This window comes from Bacillus rossius (genome assembly GCF_032445375.1).
Source record: "Bacillus rossius redtenbacheri isolate Brsri chromosome 9 unlocalized genomic scaffold, Brsri_v3 Brsri_v3_scf9_1, whole genome shotgun sequence".
Classification (NCBI taxonomy): domain Eukaryota; kingdom Metazoa; phylum Arthropoda; class Insecta; order Phasmatodea; family Bacillidae; genus Bacillus; species Bacillus rossius.
The window spans coordinates 17,164,749-17,187,047 of NW_026962012.1; the positions used below are offsets into that span (position 1 = coordinate 17,164,749).

The 22,299-nt window shown below is 41.2% G+C and overlaps 1 protein-coding gene across 1 annotated transcript; it reads left to right on the forward strand.

Moving 5' to 3' along the window:
* Window positions 1-6: 6 nt before the first annotated feature.
* Window positions 7-21,221, forward strand: LOC134542582 (ATPase family gene 2 protein homolog A). The gene is made up of 8 exons (XM_063386958.1): window positions 7-117; window positions 737-1,228; window positions 6,822-7,176; window positions 10,974-11,256; window positions 12,829-13,038; window positions 15,516-15,770; window positions 16,317-16,481; window positions 20,510-21,221. Exons 1-8 carry the CDS (start codon window positions 60-62, stop codon window positions 20,660-20,662), a joined length of 1,971 nt encoding a protein of 656 aa, XP_063243028.1. The 5' UTR covers window positions 7-59; the 3' UTR covers window positions 20,663-21,221.
* The last annotated feature ends 1,078 nt before the right edge of the window (window positions 21,222-22,299 follow it).

The window sequence follows — 22,299 nt, forward strand, 5'->3', positions numbered from 1 at the left end:
TGTGTGATGTAGCCATCGGGGACCCCGTGGTCGTGACTTGTGATGGAGTACCCATAGTCATGACTGCCTGGCCGACCAGTCACAAGTCCCTGCTGGCGGTTCATGTGCTCAGAGACAGTAAGTCGCTAGATAAGTTGCTGTGCTGACCATGGGTATGTGTGTGATGTAGCCATCGGGGACCCCGTGGTCGTGACTTGTGATGGAGTACCCGTAGTCATGACTGCCTGGCCAATCAGTCACAAGTCCCTGCTGGCGGTCCATGTGATCAGAAACTGTGTCGCCAGATAACTGTATTTGTCGGCCATGCATTTCTGTGTTGTAGCCATTAATGGACAGCTTAGTGGTGACTTGTGATGGATAACCTGAAGTTTCAAGACTGCCTAGCTGAATAGTCATAAGTCCCTGCTGGCCATTCATATTCTCAGACACATGATTCGCTAGATAAGTGTCTTTGTCGGTCATGCAGCAGTGTGGTGTTGCTATCAGGGACTTTGTGGTCGTGACTAATAAATAAGCACCGGGAATAAAGTTTTTTTGTTTTCCTACATCAAGGTTGTTGTGTGGGATTGGCACAATACAGGTATACTACCTGTAACTTGATGAAGTCCTAATGAATGTAATTATTAAAGAAGGTATAGTTATCCGAGTGTCAGTGAAACATGCTTGTGGGGTTACGTGTATTCTTTGCAGGTGTGTGAATCATGCACAGTGGTAGTGAAGAGTGGACTGTGTGCAGGCATGGAGCTCCACTGGCAGCGCAGCAAGGGACTGGCGGAGGTGCGCGGGCTCCCTGGACCGGCGCTACCCGCGCAGGAGGTGGCCGTGGTCTGCAGCAGTTGCCACCGTGCTCCGGCACAGGCAGCAGTCCTGCTGCACTCCCACTACTGCAACAAGATACTGAGCGTGGGCCGCCGCCTCTCCGTGCCCAACTACGGCCAGACGCTGTGCTTCCGTGTGACGCGCGTGGTGCCGTGCGGCAGTCCGGTGGATGTGCTGACGGATCGTCTGGACAGAGCCTCCCTCGCGGGGGAGCCAGTGCCCGCTCCTCTGTGTAAGGTGGTCGGAGCCACCAAGTGGACCGTGCTAGACGACACGACCGGGCAGGATGCCGCGCCGCGCCGGCGCGAGGCCTCGCTGCAGGACGTCGGCGGCTTGCAGTCGGTGATCGCAGAAGTGAAGGAGCTCATGGCGCTTTGCCTGGGCAGTGCAGCCGATACCGTGACGCAGGGTGAGTGTGAAGTAAGCTCTCTCCTGTCCTGGGGTGTGCTGTGATGCCATTTCTGCCAGCTGATCCAACATCATGCATCCAAAACCATTAGTGTGTATACACTGAACATGTGGAGCGCTAATCAAGGCAGTATACCATAACCTTTATCCCAACATAACTGACTAGCATTTTTAGGACGTGTGCGATCATCTAAAGCAAAGCAATGGTTAGTGATGCAGTTAAATGTTTCTTCTCAATAGTGGAATCTTGTGTTTTAGAGATCTGATGAAGACAGGATTGGATTGTTGTTAAAGCAGGTTAACTGTGTAATATTCACAGGCAATGTGCTGATAACTCCGGGACAGTTCCCCCCCCCCCCCCCCCCCCATAGTCCGCCCAGGGGAGGGCGAGCATGCACGTCGCGGGTGTCCCCCCTCCTCCCACCCTGGTGGCGGCTCCCTTGCAGCCTTCCACACTTCCACACTTCCTCTCTTCCTCTCTTCCTCTCCCTGCATTCCTTATGTCTTTCGTTTTCTGTGTCGACAACGGCCCGAAACCCACAGAAAACATTACTGTTTTTACCACTAACGCTGCTTGCTTTTTAGAAAATTCTGTTGAAAGTGTGGTGTTCTACACTTTTCAGTCAAATACATTGAAGATAAATCACTCATAACTGTGATTAATGTATTTGGGTCCGGCCAAATATTTTTTTGTCACGGAAGGACGGCATGTTAACATTTCAATCATAATAATTTCCTGAGTATTATAAATATTGGTTAGGAAAATGTTTTGCAAGAAAATGAATGTAGAATTATTATATAAAATGAAATGACAGGAAAAAGACATACTGTTCGCTATTCAATGTGAAATTGCATTTTTAACCTTTGAATAAAACACTAATTTAACAAGGTTGTGTATGCTTATTATTTCGGGTATGTACATCATTTTACATACAACAACAAATTTTTAAGTTTTAAGTTTTTTGTTTACTTACATATTTTAGTTATGAAAACACTTCATGTACCGTCACTGAAGGAAATTTTGTCCCATTATTGTTTAAAAATTCAAGAGATTAATAAATTGTTAACATTACATAGCAAAATGAACAAACACATGCTAGAAGCAAATTAAGCTTAATTTACATCAGTATGAGAGTTAAACTTGTAAATAACGAATAACGGAATAACCCTATCACTAACAATTCGACATTCCATTAGTGGATCTGGGAGTAAAAGCAACGCATCACTTCTTTTACCTGTAAATATATAACTTTCATCATATTCCTTTCTTGTATATGCCAAATATATTCCTTTGTTGTCTATTGCCTTCAACCTCATGACTCGAAAATCATTTGGAGAGCACAAATAGCAGAGCACAAATTTTCCTTGGCTGAGTTTAGAGCTTTCAACTTCCAAAGTGACGATGTCTCTGAAGAGTTTTCATCGTTTCCTGGAAGTATAGTATTAACATTCTTAATAATTTCACAACATACACCATTACTCTACCATCCAGAAAACACTAGATTTATTAACAGCAAAGCAATGTGGACATTTTCAGCTGGTACCACATAGTGATTCCTACTTACTCTGAGCACTGGGAGACAACTTTCGCAACGATGCTTTAGCTCGCATGTAATATCTGGTATTTTAGTTTCAGGAACATACACTATTATAATAGATTTTACTCATTTGGCAGCAGCATTTGTAAAATCTTGAGCTCCATTTACTACAATTGTTTTTGAAGCTCAGATCTTAATATCACTCTTTACTTCCCCACCAACACGATGTTTCAAAGTCACTGTGGTCAGCTGGAAAGCCAAGGTGTTCTTAATGGAAAAGTAGATCATGTACTGGTTGGTACTGCTTTTGAATTAGCTTGCTGCACCATCAGAAAAGTAATGAAAAAAAAAAAATCAAAATGAAACAGGAGTTGTGTCTTCAAATCATTGAAAATGGTTTCATTGAATGCATGCACACTGTCTTTATTGTGGTTCAATGAATCTGATACTACTGCATAGAAAATATGTTGTAATTGACCGTCAGATTTGTAGTACTCTACTGCAATGAAAATTGTAACACTGGGTGAACTCCAGTGTACCTGTATGATTTCAGACTGATGCTTAATTAAATCATTTTCTTGAAGTCTTCCAAAATTATTTATTTATTTTCTGGGAGTGTTTCTTTTAAATTTTGCAGTTCACTACGTGGTCTTTTAGCATTAGGAAAGATATTGTAATTGTTTTTAAAGCTCATATTTTACTGATTCAATGTCTGTATGTATTTCTTGCTTTACAACTCTGTAATTTTCTGTTCCCCACTTATAATAGGAAATACTTCCATTGAACTCAGTGTCATCAAAATTAATGTCTAAATTTTAAGTTCCACAGTGATTGCATTCTCTGTCTACATAATGAATATTATTTGTGGTACTTAATGTTTGTGAAAGCACCTTACTTACAGAATGAGCAAAGTTTTGAAGGTACCTCCTCAGTGAGCCGATAAGCAATTCAGTTTTTCCACTTTTGTTTGTAGTGCGGGAATAGGGAAAGTTCTTAATTGGGGGGAAGGGGGGGGGGGGGTAAGAAGTGAGCTTTGGCCTCCCCCTCCAACCCCACATCATAGTAATTATGTAAGATAGGAAGCAGATAGAGAAGTAATGGCAACACCAGTGTCATGTTGCTTATGTGCCAGTAACCTGAGATGCTTTGCACAAAAATTTCCCATGTTATCTCCCATCCAACTTAAAAATTGTGTAACCAATAACTGGTTTTATATTACACATAGCGGATAAGACGCAGATGTTTACAGTTAGCCTTAGGCAGTTTGGAGTATATCACTCTTCGTGGTGTGAAACTCCCAGTTAGGTAGTTGCTGGTTAAGCTGAATGAAGGTATTCCTGTTCAGTACACGTCAGTGCTAAAGCACGCTTGAAAAATGTGCACTGCTCCACACTGTGTTTTTTTTTGCCCGGCAGTACATCACTAACATATTACCGTGTTTTATTGCATAATTGTCACACATTTTATACTAAAATCAAGTTTGAAAAGTAGGAGTGCGACGTTTATGCGAGGGAAGAAAATGTTGTTAGGGAAAGTTATTCATAAAAACAAAACCCATTTATGGAAAGTACGTTATTGGAAAAGTTAAGTATAAAAGAGCATGCCAAACAATTTAAATTAATAAGTCATGCAACAAAAACCTTTTAACGTTAAATAGAAAAACAAAATCTGTGACCCGAATGTGAGCCCGCATGAATGCGTAACTATCATCGGTAGTACACACCACGAAAGAGTGCGGGCCATCTGATGTAGTGAACTCGGCACCCGATAGCGTGCGTTCCATGCAATCGGCGAGATATCGATATTCGTATACGTGTGCGCGCTCTATACGGGAAGCAACATAGCCAAACATGAATGATGCCAACTAGCGCTGGCTACATTTTTATAAGCGGTACACCGCGGCGACACAAACGAAAAGATAAATGTTAAAACATTTAAAAACGTCTTTAAAAGAAAATTTACACACCAGACAACTTTGTATTTCCGTTAATTATATAAGTAAGTAGTAATGTCTGAAGAAATATTAGATTTATACTTTAAAATACATAGTTTTATACGGAAATAATACCCACACAAAACGCTCAGAATCTAATAGCGGGACCAAAAACATCATGCGTTTATGCAAAAGGTTTTTTTTTATCCAAATTTTTATGCCCTAAAATAAGGGGTGTGACGATTATGCGTGTGCGACAATTATGCGATAAAAGAGAGTAGCCATATCTGCAGTTGAAAAGTTTGTCATGTTATTGCTGTTTGTCAAATCTGTAACATGTACCCACTAGCATTCAACACAGTGTTAACTGTTCAAAGCCAAACATGTAAACATACCATAATTGATCATCCACTGTGCTGTACACCAAACTGCAGGTTGTTGGTGCATTTGACTAACTTATGCCCTGCTCTTCGCCTGCTTCCCACAGAGTGTCTGAATGTCGCTGAGCTGCAATCGCTCTTCCTTTCACTCACTGGAGTAGTCCCGGGAAGGCCAATAATAATTAATAATTGCACTTTAGTGTTTGCACCTGTAACATTTCAGGGTTTCCTTTGCGTGAATATGTTCCACAACAAGGTTGTTTGTTTGGCTTTTCCTGGAACTTATTTAATTTGCAAACATTCTTTACACAACAAACAGGAATTCAGCGTGAACCACGTTGTGGGCGAAAGCAAAGTGTTGTAAATATATTCTGTAACTTTCTTTATAAGGCTGCAAATTTCAAATGTTTATAATGGTTGCTTAAGAGGCCACTCCAGTGTTTCAGGGGCACTACGCAACCCACGTTAACCTCATAAGATTCAATGCCATTTTCATTTTGCTTATAACTAATTAACTAATAAAGATTTCAAAATTATGCTTGCTCGATATTTAAGACAACAATGCTCTTATCAAAACCCTTTTCTTCAAAAACGTGCATAAATTACGGTTTGAACCTAGACTATACACTTATTCATATTAGTGAAGATTAGTATGAAACCATAATTTATGCACGTTTTTCGAAGAAAGGGGCTTAGATAAGAGCGTCCTTGGCTTGCATAACAAGCAAGCATCATTTCGAAAACTGTATTAGTTAATTAGTTATGAGCAAAATGAAAATTGGCAGTGCATCTTATGAGGTTTAACGCGGGTTGCGTTAGTGCCCCTGAAACACTGGAGTGGCCTCTTAATGTCGTGGATTTTGCTGAATCATTTGTTGAAACATGGTATTTGTTTAAGTGGAAACTGTACGTCCATGTAGTGTCTGGACTGTGTGTGTGGCAGCAGGGACGGCGCGTCCATATAGGCAAACTAGGCAACCGCCCAGGGCGCCAAGTAGCCAGGGGCGGCGCAGTACGACACATAACAGCTGATACAATATGTTTAACGGTCATTGAAACTAGATGAAAATGGAGTTTTCGTAACAGTTTGGAATGTATTATATTGATATAAGTAATTATTTAAAGTCCATGGTGAACTGTTCATGATTTGTAATAAGTAAAAAAAAAAAAAAAACACAAAAGCCTGCCTACATTTGATTGTTGACAAAATCTTAGGCTTACGTGATGTATTTTGAGGCAAGGAAAATTTTTTGGGGGTGTCTGGCCGGTGGGGGGGGGGGGGGGGGGGGCAATTAAGGTTTTTCGCCTAGGGCGTCAATTTACCTTGCACCGGCCCTGGGGCGATCCTGCATTAAGTGGTAGGGCTTCCCACCTACATGCAACATGTTACTTCATCTGTTGGCAAGAATCGGGACTACTTATAACAAGTTTCTTTGCATGAGATAAATTAACTCTCGCAGCTGAATGGAGTCCAAGACAGTAAGAGTCAAGTAGTCTCGTAGCCAGGTAGACTTGTATACTTGTAACCTCGTAGACTTGTAGTCTAGTAGTCTTGTAGTCCTGTAGTCTCGTAGCTTCTTAGCCTCCTAGTCTAGTAGCCAAATAGCAGATAGGCCTAAAACATTTTGGAGACAAAAAGACTTTTGGAGCCAAAAGACTGTTGGAGCCAATTACTGTTGAAGTCAATAACTGTTGGAGACAATGACTGATGGAGCCAATGACTGTTAGAGCCGTGTGTGGCAGGCGCGGTGCTGCTGCACGGCCCGGCCGGCACGGGCAAGACGCTGCTGGCGGAGGCGCTGGCCGCGCACAGCGGGGCGCCGGTGGTGCGCCCTGAGCCGTGCGGGGGAGACACGGAGGCCCGGCTGAGGGCCTGCTTCGAGGCGGCGCGCGCCCGGGCGCCCAGCGTGCTGCTGCTGGATGATTTGGATGCCCTGTGCCCGGCCCCCGGCGTGCGCTGCGCCGAGCCGGAGCGCCGTGCGGCCGCCGTACTGCTGGCGCTCCTGGACGAGCTGCGCCGTGTACCTGCGCGCGTGGTGGTAGTGGCCACCACCAGCCGGCTGGAGGACGTGCATCCGGCCGCCCGCCGCCCCGGCAGGTCCGTCTCCACTGGCTCTCCCGGTCGTGGAGAGTTAGACGAGCATTCAGTGGCTCAGATTTAAACTTTGTCTACTGCTTCTAAAGTGGAGACACCTTTCCGATTTAAACTTCACCCACTCGGTAGTACCCAGCTAGCTCTTGAGTGGCCAGGCATGCCGCACTGTCCCACGCCGGGTCAGCAGCAGGTAATATTTCTCCGCTCACGTACAAACGTGATAGCAAACACACAGCGTACCTGGTCCAGCCACAACCGTGACCACAGGTCGCACTTCTCGTCACGCCTTGTCGCACGTCCGTGCCCCCCAAGCTCAACCAGTATAGCATTTGGATGCGCCCGCTGTGCTTGAACACAGCCGGTGTAGTGTAGCGCCAGCACTGTTCCCAGATACTGGAATTACACCCCCCCTTCCCCATTCATCTTGTTCATGCTCGTCACGCTTCCTCTGTCTGAATTATACTCGCCCGCCCTATGTCTATTCCTGAGCCCTGGATGCCATCTGCCAGCAGCTCAGGGACGTTAGTTCCAAGACTCCTCACCTGGAGCGCCAACTCCTGGCCCCTACGGGCGGTCCTCCCTTCACACCCGCCCTCACCTGGTTTAATGTTAGGATGTCACCATCAACTTCGGGACAGTTTTTGAAGTGCGAGTGGTCGTGTCGCTTCCAAGGCTCTGGGGGAGCCTTAAGCGCACGGTGTTTCAAGACTTTTGTCTGAATGATGTAGTTCCGACCGATGGTGTTCCTTTCCCAACATTTTTCTTTTATTTTCTAATTCTGAGCTCATTTAGTGCTGATTTTTCTTTTCTACCCATCTCTGCGATAAGTGATATCCAGCTGTCCTCTCTTATAAATTTTCTGCTTTTTACGAGGCAATTATTTACGTGTTTCTCCCTTTCTTCGTTTTTATCTCCACGCTCTCTTGTCTCTTTGCATAGTAGGTCCCGGTTCCTGCCCCAAAATTAAACCTCTGTTCACCTCGCCTGATGGGCTGGTCATCACTTCACCAATTTTCTCGGTCTTACTGACGGCAGATGTCAGGAGCTGATCCCCACAATCAACTGGCAGGGAGCAGCAGAGTCGCAGAAGTAGTCCGTGCAACTACGTAAACTCATTTGCAATTTCTGGACATACTTGAAACTAGATTAATAAGAAAATTCAAGATCTTCCATTGGACCATAAAAACCTGGTTTTATATAGAATAATTTATTGTATCAAAAATAATTTTAAAGTTGTTTAGATATATGATTTATTACAATAAAAACTAACTTCACTGCCTTAGCGGTCGAATATCTAAAAATTTTAAAATTACTCTATATAATAATTATTTACGTTATTTGTGTTTAGTTTCTTACATACAGCTTTTATTGCTATGCAGACATGGATTTTTTTTTATGATAAAACAAAACAAACTATCATTTTACACCGTAAGACAAAATCCTGAAAACTGAAAAATTATATTTATAACTCTTATGCTTGTTCATTTGTACTATCTAACCCTTAATTAAATTCAGAGATATAATTCTTCATCTTGAAAACATATTTACCCCTTTTTCACCCTGTAGGGCTTGAATTTGGCAAAATATAAAAATTGTGGGTGGTTGTGGTTTTGTATGTTTATTAGTGAGCCCAAATATCATGTAGTATAGATTATTAATTCAGAGATATAATTATTAATGTTAAAAACATACTGAATATACACTACTTCAAGGTTGAATTTTGCAAAATATAAAAATTGTTGTTTGTAGTGTTCATATGTTATTGTTGGTACCCGAAATCATTTATTACAGTGAATTAAATTCGAAGACATAAATATTAATCTTTAAAAAATGATTACCCCTTTTTCACCCCTTAGGGGTTGAATTTTGCAAAATATAAAAATTATGTTTGGTACTTTTCGAATGATTATTATTAGTACTTAATATCTTTTCTTATGCTTGATTAGTTTCAAAGTTATAATTACTAGGGATGGGCCGGTCGAATCCTCGAATCCCACCGAATCTCTAGTATTCGAAAGATTCGAAATTCTAGGGAAAAGATTCGGGATTCGAGGAAAAATATTGATGTAAATGTAGTACTTTAAAAACTTAAATGCTTACAATTTACTTGGCCTGTTTACGTTTTCCTTGGAACACATCCTATTGAGGTACAGTAGAACCTCATTAATACGTAATGGTCAGGACCGAGATAATCACGGATTACCGAATTTCACGGACTAGCGATTAAAAGCCCGGAAGGTCTTGTCAAGCTTCTCAGACACCGGCGTGCATCTGGGTTAAGGGCCAGGTCATGTGACATAACATCTCCCGAGGCTTACTGTGCCTTGGCAGCAGATGGATAAAAAATAGTAAACTCCCTATATTAATTGGGACCCGCCGATGCCTGGATAATTGAAATCCTGTAAAAAATAAAAATAAACCCGGATAATGTGTTCACGGTAAGGACCGTCTTCGAATTAGTGTCTCGGCTTAAAAACATACAGCACTGCCTAGCCATTAGTTCACGGTCATTTACAACAGCCAAAGAAAAGATAAGATTATGCTGACCTTGCGCACACATAAATTTTGGGTAGTCCACCCCCCCCCCCCCCCCCCCCGACTCTTTCTGGGGCTACAGGGGCTTAACTACGCGTTTCCGGCAACATGTTTATTGGAAAAAATGGAATAATAAGAGCTTTCTACCCTCAAGCGTTGTAACATGAATTTTGATACATTCTGTATATATTTCAGTATTTTAAAAACAAATTCTAGTATGTATTTTGGGAAAGTTTTCTATCATTGTCTCCCAAATCTATAGTTCTCAGTGTGATAGCTAAAGTCATTATCACTATGCAAAAGCTCTTCATACTCAAGATAACTACTTGTACATTCCAACTAGAAGTAATATATGTACTTATTTCTACTTCAATTGCCTAACTTCTCTCTATTAATTAAATTTTCCTGCTTGTAGATATAAATAGATATACATTTGAATCACTTGCAAGTGCTGTAAATTGTTGTTATTAGTCCAATAAAATAAAACTTTGAATTTTGATATTCATGGAAGAAAAGAAAAGAGGAAATAGCATAGAATTTTTACTCTTATTCAATTCTTAATTTTCACAACAAAAAAAAAATTATTCTTTCCATTCTATACATGACACTTGAATAGCATACTGTAACCTAACTTAACACACTATAAACGCAAGGAGTAATATACTTACGCTGATACAACTAAAACAAAAGGTTTCTCTGCAGAGACGAATAAAATAATACATATATTACATTCTTTCTTCTGTAAGTCTTGTCACCTTACAAATTTTAATTTTGTAAAATTTCTTTGCCTTGGGCACCATTTTGTTGCAATTATTTTTTTGTTAAGTTTCTTTCAAACAGAGAAAAGAGTATTATCGACTCAAGCAAGTCACGATGTCATAGGCACCATGCTGTTCCCTCTAGTGTCCAATGATGAACAGCTTAAGTACTTCCTGTCATATTATTCATATTATGCCAAAGTGACGTGTATAGTTCCAAAACAGAGCTATGCTCTCCGGAACATTGTAAAAAATAAATTTAAAAAAAAAACATAAATAAAAATTATGAAATTGTGTAGGCATAAAAATAACAGGTTTGGCCCAAATATATATTCAATTGGAACAAATTTGTAAGAAATGTATTGTAATTCCATTAACACACATTTCGTTTGATCTCTGTGCTGGATGGAACTCTCGTGTCAAGCCGAGCAGTGTGAACCGGGTGAATGTGGCGGACTGCTACGGGAAGCGGCACGGCGGTGTGATCTCGAGGGCGGACTGCTTCAGGCTGGACCGAGAGCTGGAGGTGGGCGTGCCCAGCCCCGAGGCCCGGCTCGACATACTGGGCGTGCTGCTTCGCGGCGTGTCCCACCGGCTGGGGGCGGAGGAGCTGCGCCGGCTGGCCGCCTGCACGCACGGCTTCGTGGGCGCGGACCTGGCCTCCCTCTGCGCGCACGCTGCCAGACTCTCCCTGCGCTGCGGCCGTGCCGTCTCGGGGGACGACTTCGCGGCCGCGCTGAGGCTCGTGAGGCCCAGCGCCATGCGCGAGGTGTTGGTGCAGGTCCCGGACGTGAGTTGCCGGCGGCACGCCTCGGTTTCATTACATTCGTCACAGTCCCGATTTGTAAATGCTTCGTTATATTAGAAAAAGTGTACATAAATTATACCATGTTTATCTCAAGTCCGACGAGGTTTTTTTTCCCAAGCTTAGAGCATGCAAAATCTATATTCATTTTGCTTTAGGGTATCATGTTCTTATTTTTTTCCTGCTTTACGTAAAAAGTTGGTTAGGTTATGTCATAAAATCTTTGTTGAAATTGAAATTTATGTGTTACTAATGTAGCTTACCTAACCAACTAACATCCTTTCATTTTAGTTGTTATTTCACGTACGTATTTCCATTGACACGCAACTCTAGAACCCTCGGATGTAAAAATTTTTTTTTAAATATTTTAAGGCTCCCTTCAGCAAAGAGATGTGGTCAGTATTAAGCTTGGATACTGATGAAATTAATTTTGTTATTTAACTCACTTAGTTCCAATGAGCCACAACTTTAAAAATTTACCACAAATCTAATTAAAACGTGCACCAAAACGTTGAACCTTGTAGGGATGCGACGAGCGGAGATACAAAACAACGAGCTTGTTCAGGCTCGACCAACATACACACCTAAAGTTTATTAAAAAACAGAGCCTTATAATATGGACCGCCTAGTTGTTATAAAGGAAATTACAAAATTCTACAAACTTTATAAATATTATATAGCAGTGGTTCTAAATGGTATTCTTCAAGCATAAATATTACAAGGTAACATCATGACCTTAGCCGATGGTTAAAAATAGTGTGTTTCAACTCAAGAGGGTCTGTCTCAGCATTAATGACACATAAAGTTATGCTCAACACAACACATTGATTCTATCACATCTGTACTAAATCACCATTGCTCTAATGTGGGTAGAGCAACATGGGTCATCCATAACAAGGCATTACCTTACTCACTGATAGCTTTGAATATATATACTGTATATAAGTCGCGAGTGGATAGGATTTACTCTACGTTTTTCAGAAGCGTATGATGAGCAGCTTGGAAACTTCACCGCTGCAGTGCGCTGCCGTAACGCCCTGTATCTTCTTAGTTGTTATTTACACGTTAGAGCGCAGCACTGTCGCCCGCTGTCATTCCCCGCACCCCCCACCCATCATTCACTGCAGCTCAAGGTCGTTCAACGGGAGGGGGAAGGGGTGTTTGAAGAGTTTGACACTTGTCCGCTAGGGACCACCACAAGTCGATGCCCTAGAGATGGTGGCGATTGCGGCGGTGAATCAACCAACTACCTCAAAACCGTATTAGAAATTTTAACCTGGGCTGGCGACTTCTATACAGTATATATATTCAAAGCTGACAGTCAAGACTGTGCTAAATGCTAAAGCAAAACTGTAAATGTGCTACTACCAACCATCCACTGACTGCATGTTGCTGGTGCGTACAGCTAGCTGTAAAGATCCAAGCCCGCTCATCACCTGCTTCCCGAAGAGCATTTGAACAGCACCAGCAACTGCAACCGAGTGGCGCCTAATGCACGGGAAGCCCGCGGCAGCCCGGTGGCAGGGAGGGGGTGACGGGCCGTGCGCGTGCGTGCAGGTGCGGTGGAGCGACATCGCGGGCCAGCACGAGCTCAAGATGAAGCTGCGGCAGGCGGTGGAGTGGCCGCTCAAGCACCCGGAGGCGTTCTCCCGCCTGGGCATCTCCCCGCCGCGCGGCGTGCTCATGTTCGGCCCGCCGGGCTGCTCCAAGACCATGGTGGCCAAGGCGCTGGCGACCGAGAGCCAGCTCAACTTCCTGTCCATCAAGGTTCTAGCATTGATACTGTCGTCACCGGTGTGCTTCCTTCAACACGGGGGAATGGTACCACAAATACTGCCTGTTGTTTCATCATAAAGTAGAAAAATTTTCCCTGTTCTCTACCAACTCGCGCATTAAATCTTCATGCTGTTGCGCTAGCTTTGAAACACGATGTTCTCTCAATGTTTTGACACAAGGCACGCCACGTATTCCTTTGATAAATTCACACATCCATTCTCGCAAGTTCTGATCTTAGTATATTTGCTTTAGCAAAAGCTTCTGTGGTTTTTAATGCAAAGTTATCAATCACAATTTTTCTGTGTTGAAAATGGTAAGCTCTAAGGTCTGGAATTTATTGCCTGGGCGTGTAGCCAACTTCTTTGTAGCAGCATCATGTTTGGCTGTTTTCATGTGTTAAAGAACATGCTCTTTTTTCATATATCACTGCGCAGTTGGACTGTCTGCACATTAAAATTTTTGGGTCAGAAGCATAGTAACGTCACGTCTGACTGAATTCTTCCTCCTGTATGCTTAGGCATTTCAAACAAAAGATTAAAAACTTTATCCTTGATTTAATATTTTCTGTACATTTCCACTCGCGTTTGAACGTAGTAACCAACATAAGGTCACAAAATATTTTAAAAAGCCAGCTATTTCAATCAAACCGTTAAGGCATTGTTAAAAATAGAAGTAAAAATTTAATCAATGTTCTATTAATATATAAAAACGTTTTACTCAAGATATTGAAATTTAAATATAGTACATTATTGTGTAGGTGTGTGTGTGTGTGTTTTTTTTTTTTTTTTTAAGTAGGAGAAAAATACAGTAGAACCCCTGTCATACACTTTTCAACGGAGGGCACAAAAATGGTGTATGATGCGGGAAAGTGTATGAAAAGGGAATGGCAATAATAACAATTTTTTTCAATCTAGCATACCAGCACAATGTCAGATTAAACTTAAATACATAATTTGTAAATAATTGCATTATATTAATGAAAGATATGAATTCATCATTATATATACATATAATAAAAACACCATAAATGTAAAACACACTCCATAATCAAGTAAAGCAGTCCTTTCTTGGAGGGGGGGGGGGGGGGGGGAAGTCACCAAGCCTAAATTAGAAATAAAAAAAATTAGGCTATTGTAAAAAAAAATTCAGAAATTTTTGCTTGTTTGTTTCATTTTACATCAACTTTATACAACATAACATTTTTCAATAATATTTTAAATTGAGAAACGTAAAATACAAAACAATCCGATCGTAAGAAAACAATAACAAACGGGTATATTCAGTTCAAAGATTAAGGACTACACAAAATATGAGATCCGTGCCTTGGTAAAGTGCGTGCACCATTTTCATAATCATTGCTAGTTTGCGCCACTAGTCTCGCTTGGTGCTGGCCATAGATGCTACTAGCGAAGTGCACAGTCTTCCTGATACTATCCATATCTATGGTGCGATAAAGTTATTTTCTTACGTTTGCAAAGGTAAACAATGAACGTTTTTCAAAATAAAAGCATTAAAATGTATTTTGTCAGGAGGAATATAACAAAAAAATTTGTGAATTTAGGACTTTTCCGCTTCGTAAAAACGTATGAAACGGGAAATTATTTATTTTATAAGTGTATGTTCCGGGAAAGTAAACCATTGTAAATATAGTACTTTCAGTGGGACCAAAATTAATCGGCGTATGACACGGGAAAATGTATGAAACGGGAACGTATCATCGAGGTTCTACTGTAGTGGGTTTTATCACAGACTCATGCATTTATCCTTTATTATTCTACAACTTTTACTGTGAGAAAAAAAGATTTAATCAGACTATCAAAACAAAACAAAGTATCTCTAATGTAGTAACATAATATTAAGTATGCTAGAAAACAAAGTAAAAGCACTGGCAGTTAAAACCTGGCGAGGAGTGGGACGAGACAAGACGGCAGGTTAGTTGTGCTTCCTGGCACAAGTCCCCTGCTGACACATGGTCACACTGTGGAATAGCGAAGGGCAGGACGATTCTTTTGAATCAGTTCCATGTAATCATTCGTTCAGTTCGTTCTTTTAGTTCTGCATCGAAGCATGGAATCCGGCACTTATCAGGAGTTATAACTCGTTCACCATTTCGAGTATTATAATACTTTTTTTTTTTTTAACCCGGGTCCTACAAGTTACAAGGCAGGCGCTCCACCCCCAGAGCCAGAGCGGCAGAGCGGACACTTGCAGTCTTCTTAACACTGACATGACGTTATTCCGCGAGTTTGCCGTTGTTTCGCGGTGTCATTTAACACGTGCAGTAAAATCTGACTTTGGTAACAAACACGTTTATGTTTTAACTGAACGTTCTGTTGAAAACAACATTTTTAAATATGCATGCACTCTAACTTAATTGTTGACCTGTAAGCAGTGACAGGTTGTTTAGTCAAGGCTGGTGTGCAAGCAGGGCCCGGAGCTGTTCAGCAAGTGCGTGGTCTGTGCGGCAGGGCCCAGAGCTGTTCAGCAAGTGGGTGGGGGAGTCGGAGCGCGCGGTGCGGGAGGTGTTCCGCCGGGCGCGCGCCGCCGCCCCGGCCGTGGTGTTCTTCGACGAGCTGGACGCGCTGGGCGGGGAGCGGGGGGCGCAGGGCAGCGGCGTGCAGGAGCGCGTGCTGGCCCAGCTGCTCACGGAGCTGGACGGCGTGGAGCCCCTGGGCGACGTGGTGGTGCTGGGCGCCACCAACCGCCCGGACCGCATCGACAAGGTGACCTGCTGCCACGACGTGGACCAGGCTACCGACTCCCTGTCTCCCAGGGCCGTGACGTGACCCGTGTGTTTTTTTGTCTTTTTTCGGTACCTACTCTATTTATTTATTTCTTTATTTTTATTTTTTAGTTTTTCTTCAACAGAAAAAGTTCTTACCAATGGCGTATGTCCAAAAACTTACATCAAGTCATGCACTCCCGTCATAAAAAATTAAAATTTCTAACTATTCCAACAATGTTGTTATGAATGTAAAATGCATGGATTCTCATAACCTCTCAAAAAATATTTATGAATGAAAATACATTGAAATTATCATACAGAATTACTTACTAATCTACTAATTTATTATAACTCTATTAATTACTTGTTTCCAATTGCCTGGAATACATTACCTCAACATACATTCAGCTAATATACTGTTTCAGTATTGTAGTTTAACTCTCCATGAATTAAAAATTTGTGTTGCGAAGTGGGGGCAGTAGTTCAAGTTACCCTTGCCCCTCTGTGAGCTGGTAGACCAGTAGCGGGAGCGGTGGGATTGCAGGCACTGCTGCGGCCGGGACGGCTGGACCGGGTCATGTACGTGCCGCTGCCCGACGCACAGACGAGGCACGACATCCTGGCCATGCAGCTGGCGAAGACCCGCGCGGCGAGCGACGTCAACGTGGAAGAGCTGGTCCTCAAGACGCACGGCTACTCCGGCGCCGAGGTAGCGTTACATTCAGGTTCTCACTGTTGCAGACACTATGTCTCCTTCAGATGTTCTTAAGATTAGCTCATATTTTTCTATTGGTTCAGCCATCGAAAAATTTATCAAAATTCCTTTAAAACATATTTGTTTTTAGGAAGCACATAATTGGGAACTTGAATCACTATTTGTACCTTGTACTGCCAAACAAGAAATGGTCTTGGTGCAAGAGCCATCGAGCTATCGTTGCCTCGCGGACAGTTACTCATTCAACTGACAGAGGCTTCGTTAAGGGGAAAACGTGGAATTTTGAAAACAGCTTTGTTTGTAAAATAGTAGCAAAATGAGCTCATTTTTACGTTTTAAACCTTAAGTTATCTACAGTAGAACCCCGATTTAACGAAGTGCTATGGTTACCGAAAATGTTTACTCTAAATCGATGTTTCGTTAAATCCGATTTTCCGATTTTCAACGACCCCCGCACTCATAATCGCTTCCCTACCTTTTCCATATCGTAGACAGGGTCGACGCTGATATCTTGTGCTGCCGTGCTATCTCAGACTTCGTCAACTTTACATCTTCAACGTCTTTTAATCTCGCTCGTACGCCCCCGGTTCGTACGTACACCTCGGTCGTACATACAGATTTTCAGAAACCGGGAAAAATGAGGCATAAAAGTTTAAAAATATGTAAAGTGTAAGAATTACGTTAAAGTGTATTAAAATACAGTCGCAACCTGCAGCGTTTATAACAAATACGAGCTACATACACATTGCGTCACAGTAAAAAATAAAAAATAAAAAAATTGGCCGCAAATTGATGGAAAATTTCCGTCCATAGCGCGCCGTACGCGGAGAAAGGTCATTGTACTCGGTCAGCTGCTGTTACGGCGCGGCGTGGCCGCCGGTTGACTCTCTTTGTTCGCTGAGCTGCGCAGCACTTATAAAAAACGTATTCCAAAAACTAAACACCGCGCACAAAGCTCTTACTGAGAATAATAAAGCTGTAGCAAACCGTATGTATTCGGTACCGAGTAACAGGTGCGCCATCTAGTAACGAGTAACGAAACGTTACACACGGCTGCATCTCGTTACTCGCATTTTTCGTATGTTTTACGCATGCGCGCGCATATTCGATGAATTTGCGTTACAAAGAATGATGTTTGTTTATTAAGTTAAGTATAATTTGGAAATTCGTCGTCAAAGTTTTTTACTGTTTATTAAAGGTATTGTGTGTGTAGACAAAGTTTGAGATTGGAACAGAAACAACGTAAGAAAGTATTGTTTACAAATTAGAAATAAGTTTTTATTATCGCGTATTTTCACGTTTTTTTTTTTTTTGTTATCTTAAAAGAGATAGTATAAAAAAGCCGCTCTAATGAGATTTAATTGTTTCTTGGTTAACAAAAACTGTTAATTATCAAATATTGTTAATTGTTTATATTCTATTTATTATTATTTACGCGACGTCATACTGTACGCGTACGCAATACGACTCAATTCGTTGCTGCAACATAACATAGCATGTTATGCGGTATCAGAAGTAACGAGTAATGTAACGTGATACGATAGTAACGAGTACTAATTGTTATAGTAACGAATACATACGGGGATGCTTTTTTTCGTTACTTTTACACCTCTAGAGAATAATGATAATGGCGTATTGGTGTGACGTGGTCACAAGTTGAAAAAACCTGGAGGATAGGAAAGGGAATATTTGGAAACGTGTGATTATTGGCTAGCACTGTTACTATGCGGGCGTGTTTGGAAGATAACGTGGTGAGTCAAGCCAGGCATAGAAGAGGGGGAGGGGGATGCGGACAAAGAAACCCTTCATGACGTCATGTGTCGCGGACAGTCTATCTATCCAGGCGCGCGCAATGGCACGCACCTACGCAATTCAGTTACAGCGCCCGCAGTTTTTAAGCAATTTGAACAACTTTTTTAATTTTTTCGTATTTGGACAGATGATGCAAAGGCACATATTAATATATAGTACCTCCATTCTATTACTGACACCACAAAGTGTAATTTTTAATAAGATTCCATTACTATTTACTTTCATTTTTTGGAAATCTATATTATTATTTTAATAAATTGGTGTTTTTTTGATGGTTTCTGAAAACCTTTACGTTAAATCGCTGTTTTCGTTAAATCCGTGTTCGCAAAATCGGGGTTCTACTGTAGTAGTATTGGTTGCTAATAGGAGCCACGTTAACTGGGTCATAGTACAGCAATGTTACTAACACGTGTACTACAAATTTGCTGTGAAAACTCAGTCTGTGCCTTGTATGAGCTCCATCACCAGCACTCGCGGCATTAGGGGCTTGTAGCAGACAGGCGGAGACCGCTGGAGGGAGCTTGGGTCTCTGGACTGTCGCTGCACAGCAAAGCTCGGGAGTAAGCTTTGCACAGGAATTCCCAGATGATGCCGTATTTGCCTTGATCAAGGTGAACTCGATCACTAGCTGACTTGTCCACCCTGGTAAGGAAGCCTTCATTTCACAGGGATGAGAGCCATCTACAATCATTGCTCAAGTTCTCTGAAGTTCGCAGCTCGTTTGTGCAACTTAGGTAACACGTGCATGAAACCATGCAAATCAGATTATGTTCGATAGCTTTAAATATGATATTGTTTTACAAGAAGTAGAAAAAATTATTACCAGTTATTTGGATGGAGAAGAAACATATAATTTACTCGTGGCTTGAAAAAATGATTTTTTTTTTTTATAGATATATATAATGTACATATGTAGTTTATATAATGTACTGTGTGTGCATATAGTGCTGTCTATTTGGGTTTGGGAGAGGGAGGCAAAATCACCAGGCCCGGTTGAGTTTAAGAATATTTTTTTTTATTGATTAATATTACCTTAATTGTAGGACAAAATATAGAATTATTGCTATAAAAAAAAATCCATTCAAAACCTAACATTAATGCAATACGCACAGATCACATTTACAGTAATGGCCTTAGTAAAGTTTGCTCTTTAGTTTTTATATATATTGTGATGTTTGAATTGAAATATTGTTCGTGAAATCATTTGCCTCCCGGGCCCTTAGTGTCTCTTGACAAGCCTGTGTACTCATAAACTACAAGAAAAAGTTTGCTGTGTGGATAAATTTAAGAGGAGTTTAACAAAGTACAAAACTCTGAATTTATTATTAGCTATATAAGATGATGCGGGTCAAAAGCAGTTGCATCAAGACCTGGGTTCAAATCCGGGTTCTTCATCCTGAGTTCTGTTTTCCATGGCTGATTGCTGATTGCGTCCTCATTTTCCTTGACTTGAAATGTATGGCTGCGGCTAATGTAAATGGATTGAGTTTAACGTCTTGTCGACATTGAGGTCATCAGATGCAATTGAAGCATTGATGGAGTGCATGTCTGGGGTAATGGGAGCTCCCCGTGAAAACACACCAACCACGGAATTTCCAACAGCGAAAAATCAGGTTTAGACTCTGTTGGGAGGCGAGTGATCTGACCACTCAGCACTCACCCGCAATGGCCACATTGCTGATGAGACTGGAAACTAAAAATATCTCTACTTTCTAGCCCAGTCATTAATTACCTTGCCTTCACAGCACATTAGGAGTTAATGCCTATATAGAGTAGCCATAGAGATTAGGGGCTTTGTCATGAGATTAATGGATTTGTTTCTCTGGTAATAATTCTGAGAATACCTGGAGGGCATACTTTATTCATCGGTAGGGACCCTGAAAAACGGTAAATAAAATTAATCAAAAGCTGTGTTAAAATAAGGCAAGAGTGGTGCAAAAAGTCAGTCGTACTGTTTACATAAAAGTGGTGAAAATAATAGGTTTAAAATATTAAATGTTACTTCTAAAATTCAGTATCAAGAGAAATGTAAAGCTAAATGGAACTTTTTTTTTTTTTTTTTTTTTTTAAGGGAACTTAAGAACTTTTGTATTTTATGAAGACAAAGCCTTCTTTCCTTGCATGAGTTATCTTTCTCTAGCTCTATTTAGTATTGTCCTAGGAATGAATAAGCTGACAGTGTCACCGTGTGGGGGACTAATGTGCTGCAGGTACTGGCCGTGTGCAGCGAGGCAGCGCTCAAGGCGCTGGAGGAGGACATGGGTGCAGCCGTGGTGCAGCGCTCACACTTCCTGACCGCGCTGACCGTCGTCACCCCTCGCACGCCCGCGTCGCTGCTGCAGCTGTACCGCGACTACCACTGACCCTCTGGCAGTTCCTCTCCTGGCTCGCGTCCTTTCGACCTTATGTGTAGAGACCCGGAAAATTCGCGGGTTCATTCCGTGTTATGCTAAAATACAAATAATTATACCTTAGTGCTGCTTCTGTCATTGGTTCACTGTTAATCTGGAGGACTGAGGGCCAATTAGAGACCCTCACTCGTAGAAGTGTCGAATCACAGGCCACCCGGTCGAGACGACTCACAAGTCAGCAGCCAATGAACAGGTGGCATTTGCCCGAGTGTGTGGAGGATATTTTCGAGTCTATCCTGGAGGTCATTGAACCCGCGAATTTTCCGGGTCTCTACTTATATGATATCAAATGATGCTGGTGATATAAGTAATAGCACTTACTGCACATGTGTAACAGCCAATACAATCCCGTGTAAGAACCTGAAATAAGAATGCCCTCTGATTTATAATAGAAACTGTCTGAACAGTAAAATCTAATGCAAAAAATGCAACAAGAAAACCGTTATGTACTCTAATGTATATATATTTTTATTGCATCTATAGTGAAAATAAATGTTGATAGAATTTTTAATTGTATGACTATTCATTTTTAATGGGAAAAGGGTCATTAATATAATTTTGACCAATTTGCTCCAAACCTCTATCCCGAACCCGAAAGAATTTTCACTGGACTACATAGACCCTGCAAACAATACTTTACTAAAAAATAATGAAATGATTTCATTTATATATGTATTAATTGAAATGTAAATGGTAAAGAAATGGTGAATATTAACTAAAAATTACATCTACGGTATTTAATGTTAGGAAATTTTTGGGCATTAATGAGTGTCAGGAAACTACAGCAGCATTTGTTTTATTAAGAAAGCAATGTCCTGGTGCACAACCTTGCATGAACAGTAGTGAGAAATTTGCGTTCATTAAGCACAACACTGAACAGAAGGATTTCTTATTTGGTTTTCCAAGAGGAAGGTGCAAACAGACATACGACTGTGAATGTATGTACCTTCCATATATGTACTTATCTAATACACATTAGCAACGACCATGCACATTAGCCAGCAGTAACATGTAGCGCTAGTTCTTTGGAACACTTTCATTTTGTTTTCACATACAATCCTATCTGTGGTATAACAGTGATAATACAAAAAATGTATACTAAGTTTAAAGTAAATGGTTTGATGTGTTAAATTTCACAGATGTGATAAGTGTTGGAATAGTTAGGATTTTAATTTTTTTGACGTGACAACGTCTAATAAATCGATGAACGCCGGCTGCACGCACGAAAAAGTGTCCCACTACGGATGTCCCACTACGGATGTGTCCTGTTTGCTCATTGTACGCATGTGTGGCATCTCTCTTCCACTCGATTGGAACAACCATCGATTTGACTTTTCAATCATATTTTCGTCGTCTGAATTATTAATATTATGTAATTTAACGATCGTCCACCGATTTTCAGCACAATCAGTACAGTTATTTAAAAGTAATGTTGAAATTTCAAATACGTTTTGAACCAACAATGGTGTTTTACAGTTACACATAATAATTCAAATTACACCCAGGATCTTTTGCACAATGTTTTAAAAAATATTGTAACACATTATAAATAAGTTTGGTGTATTTAGGATGCGTATTTGTTATAAATC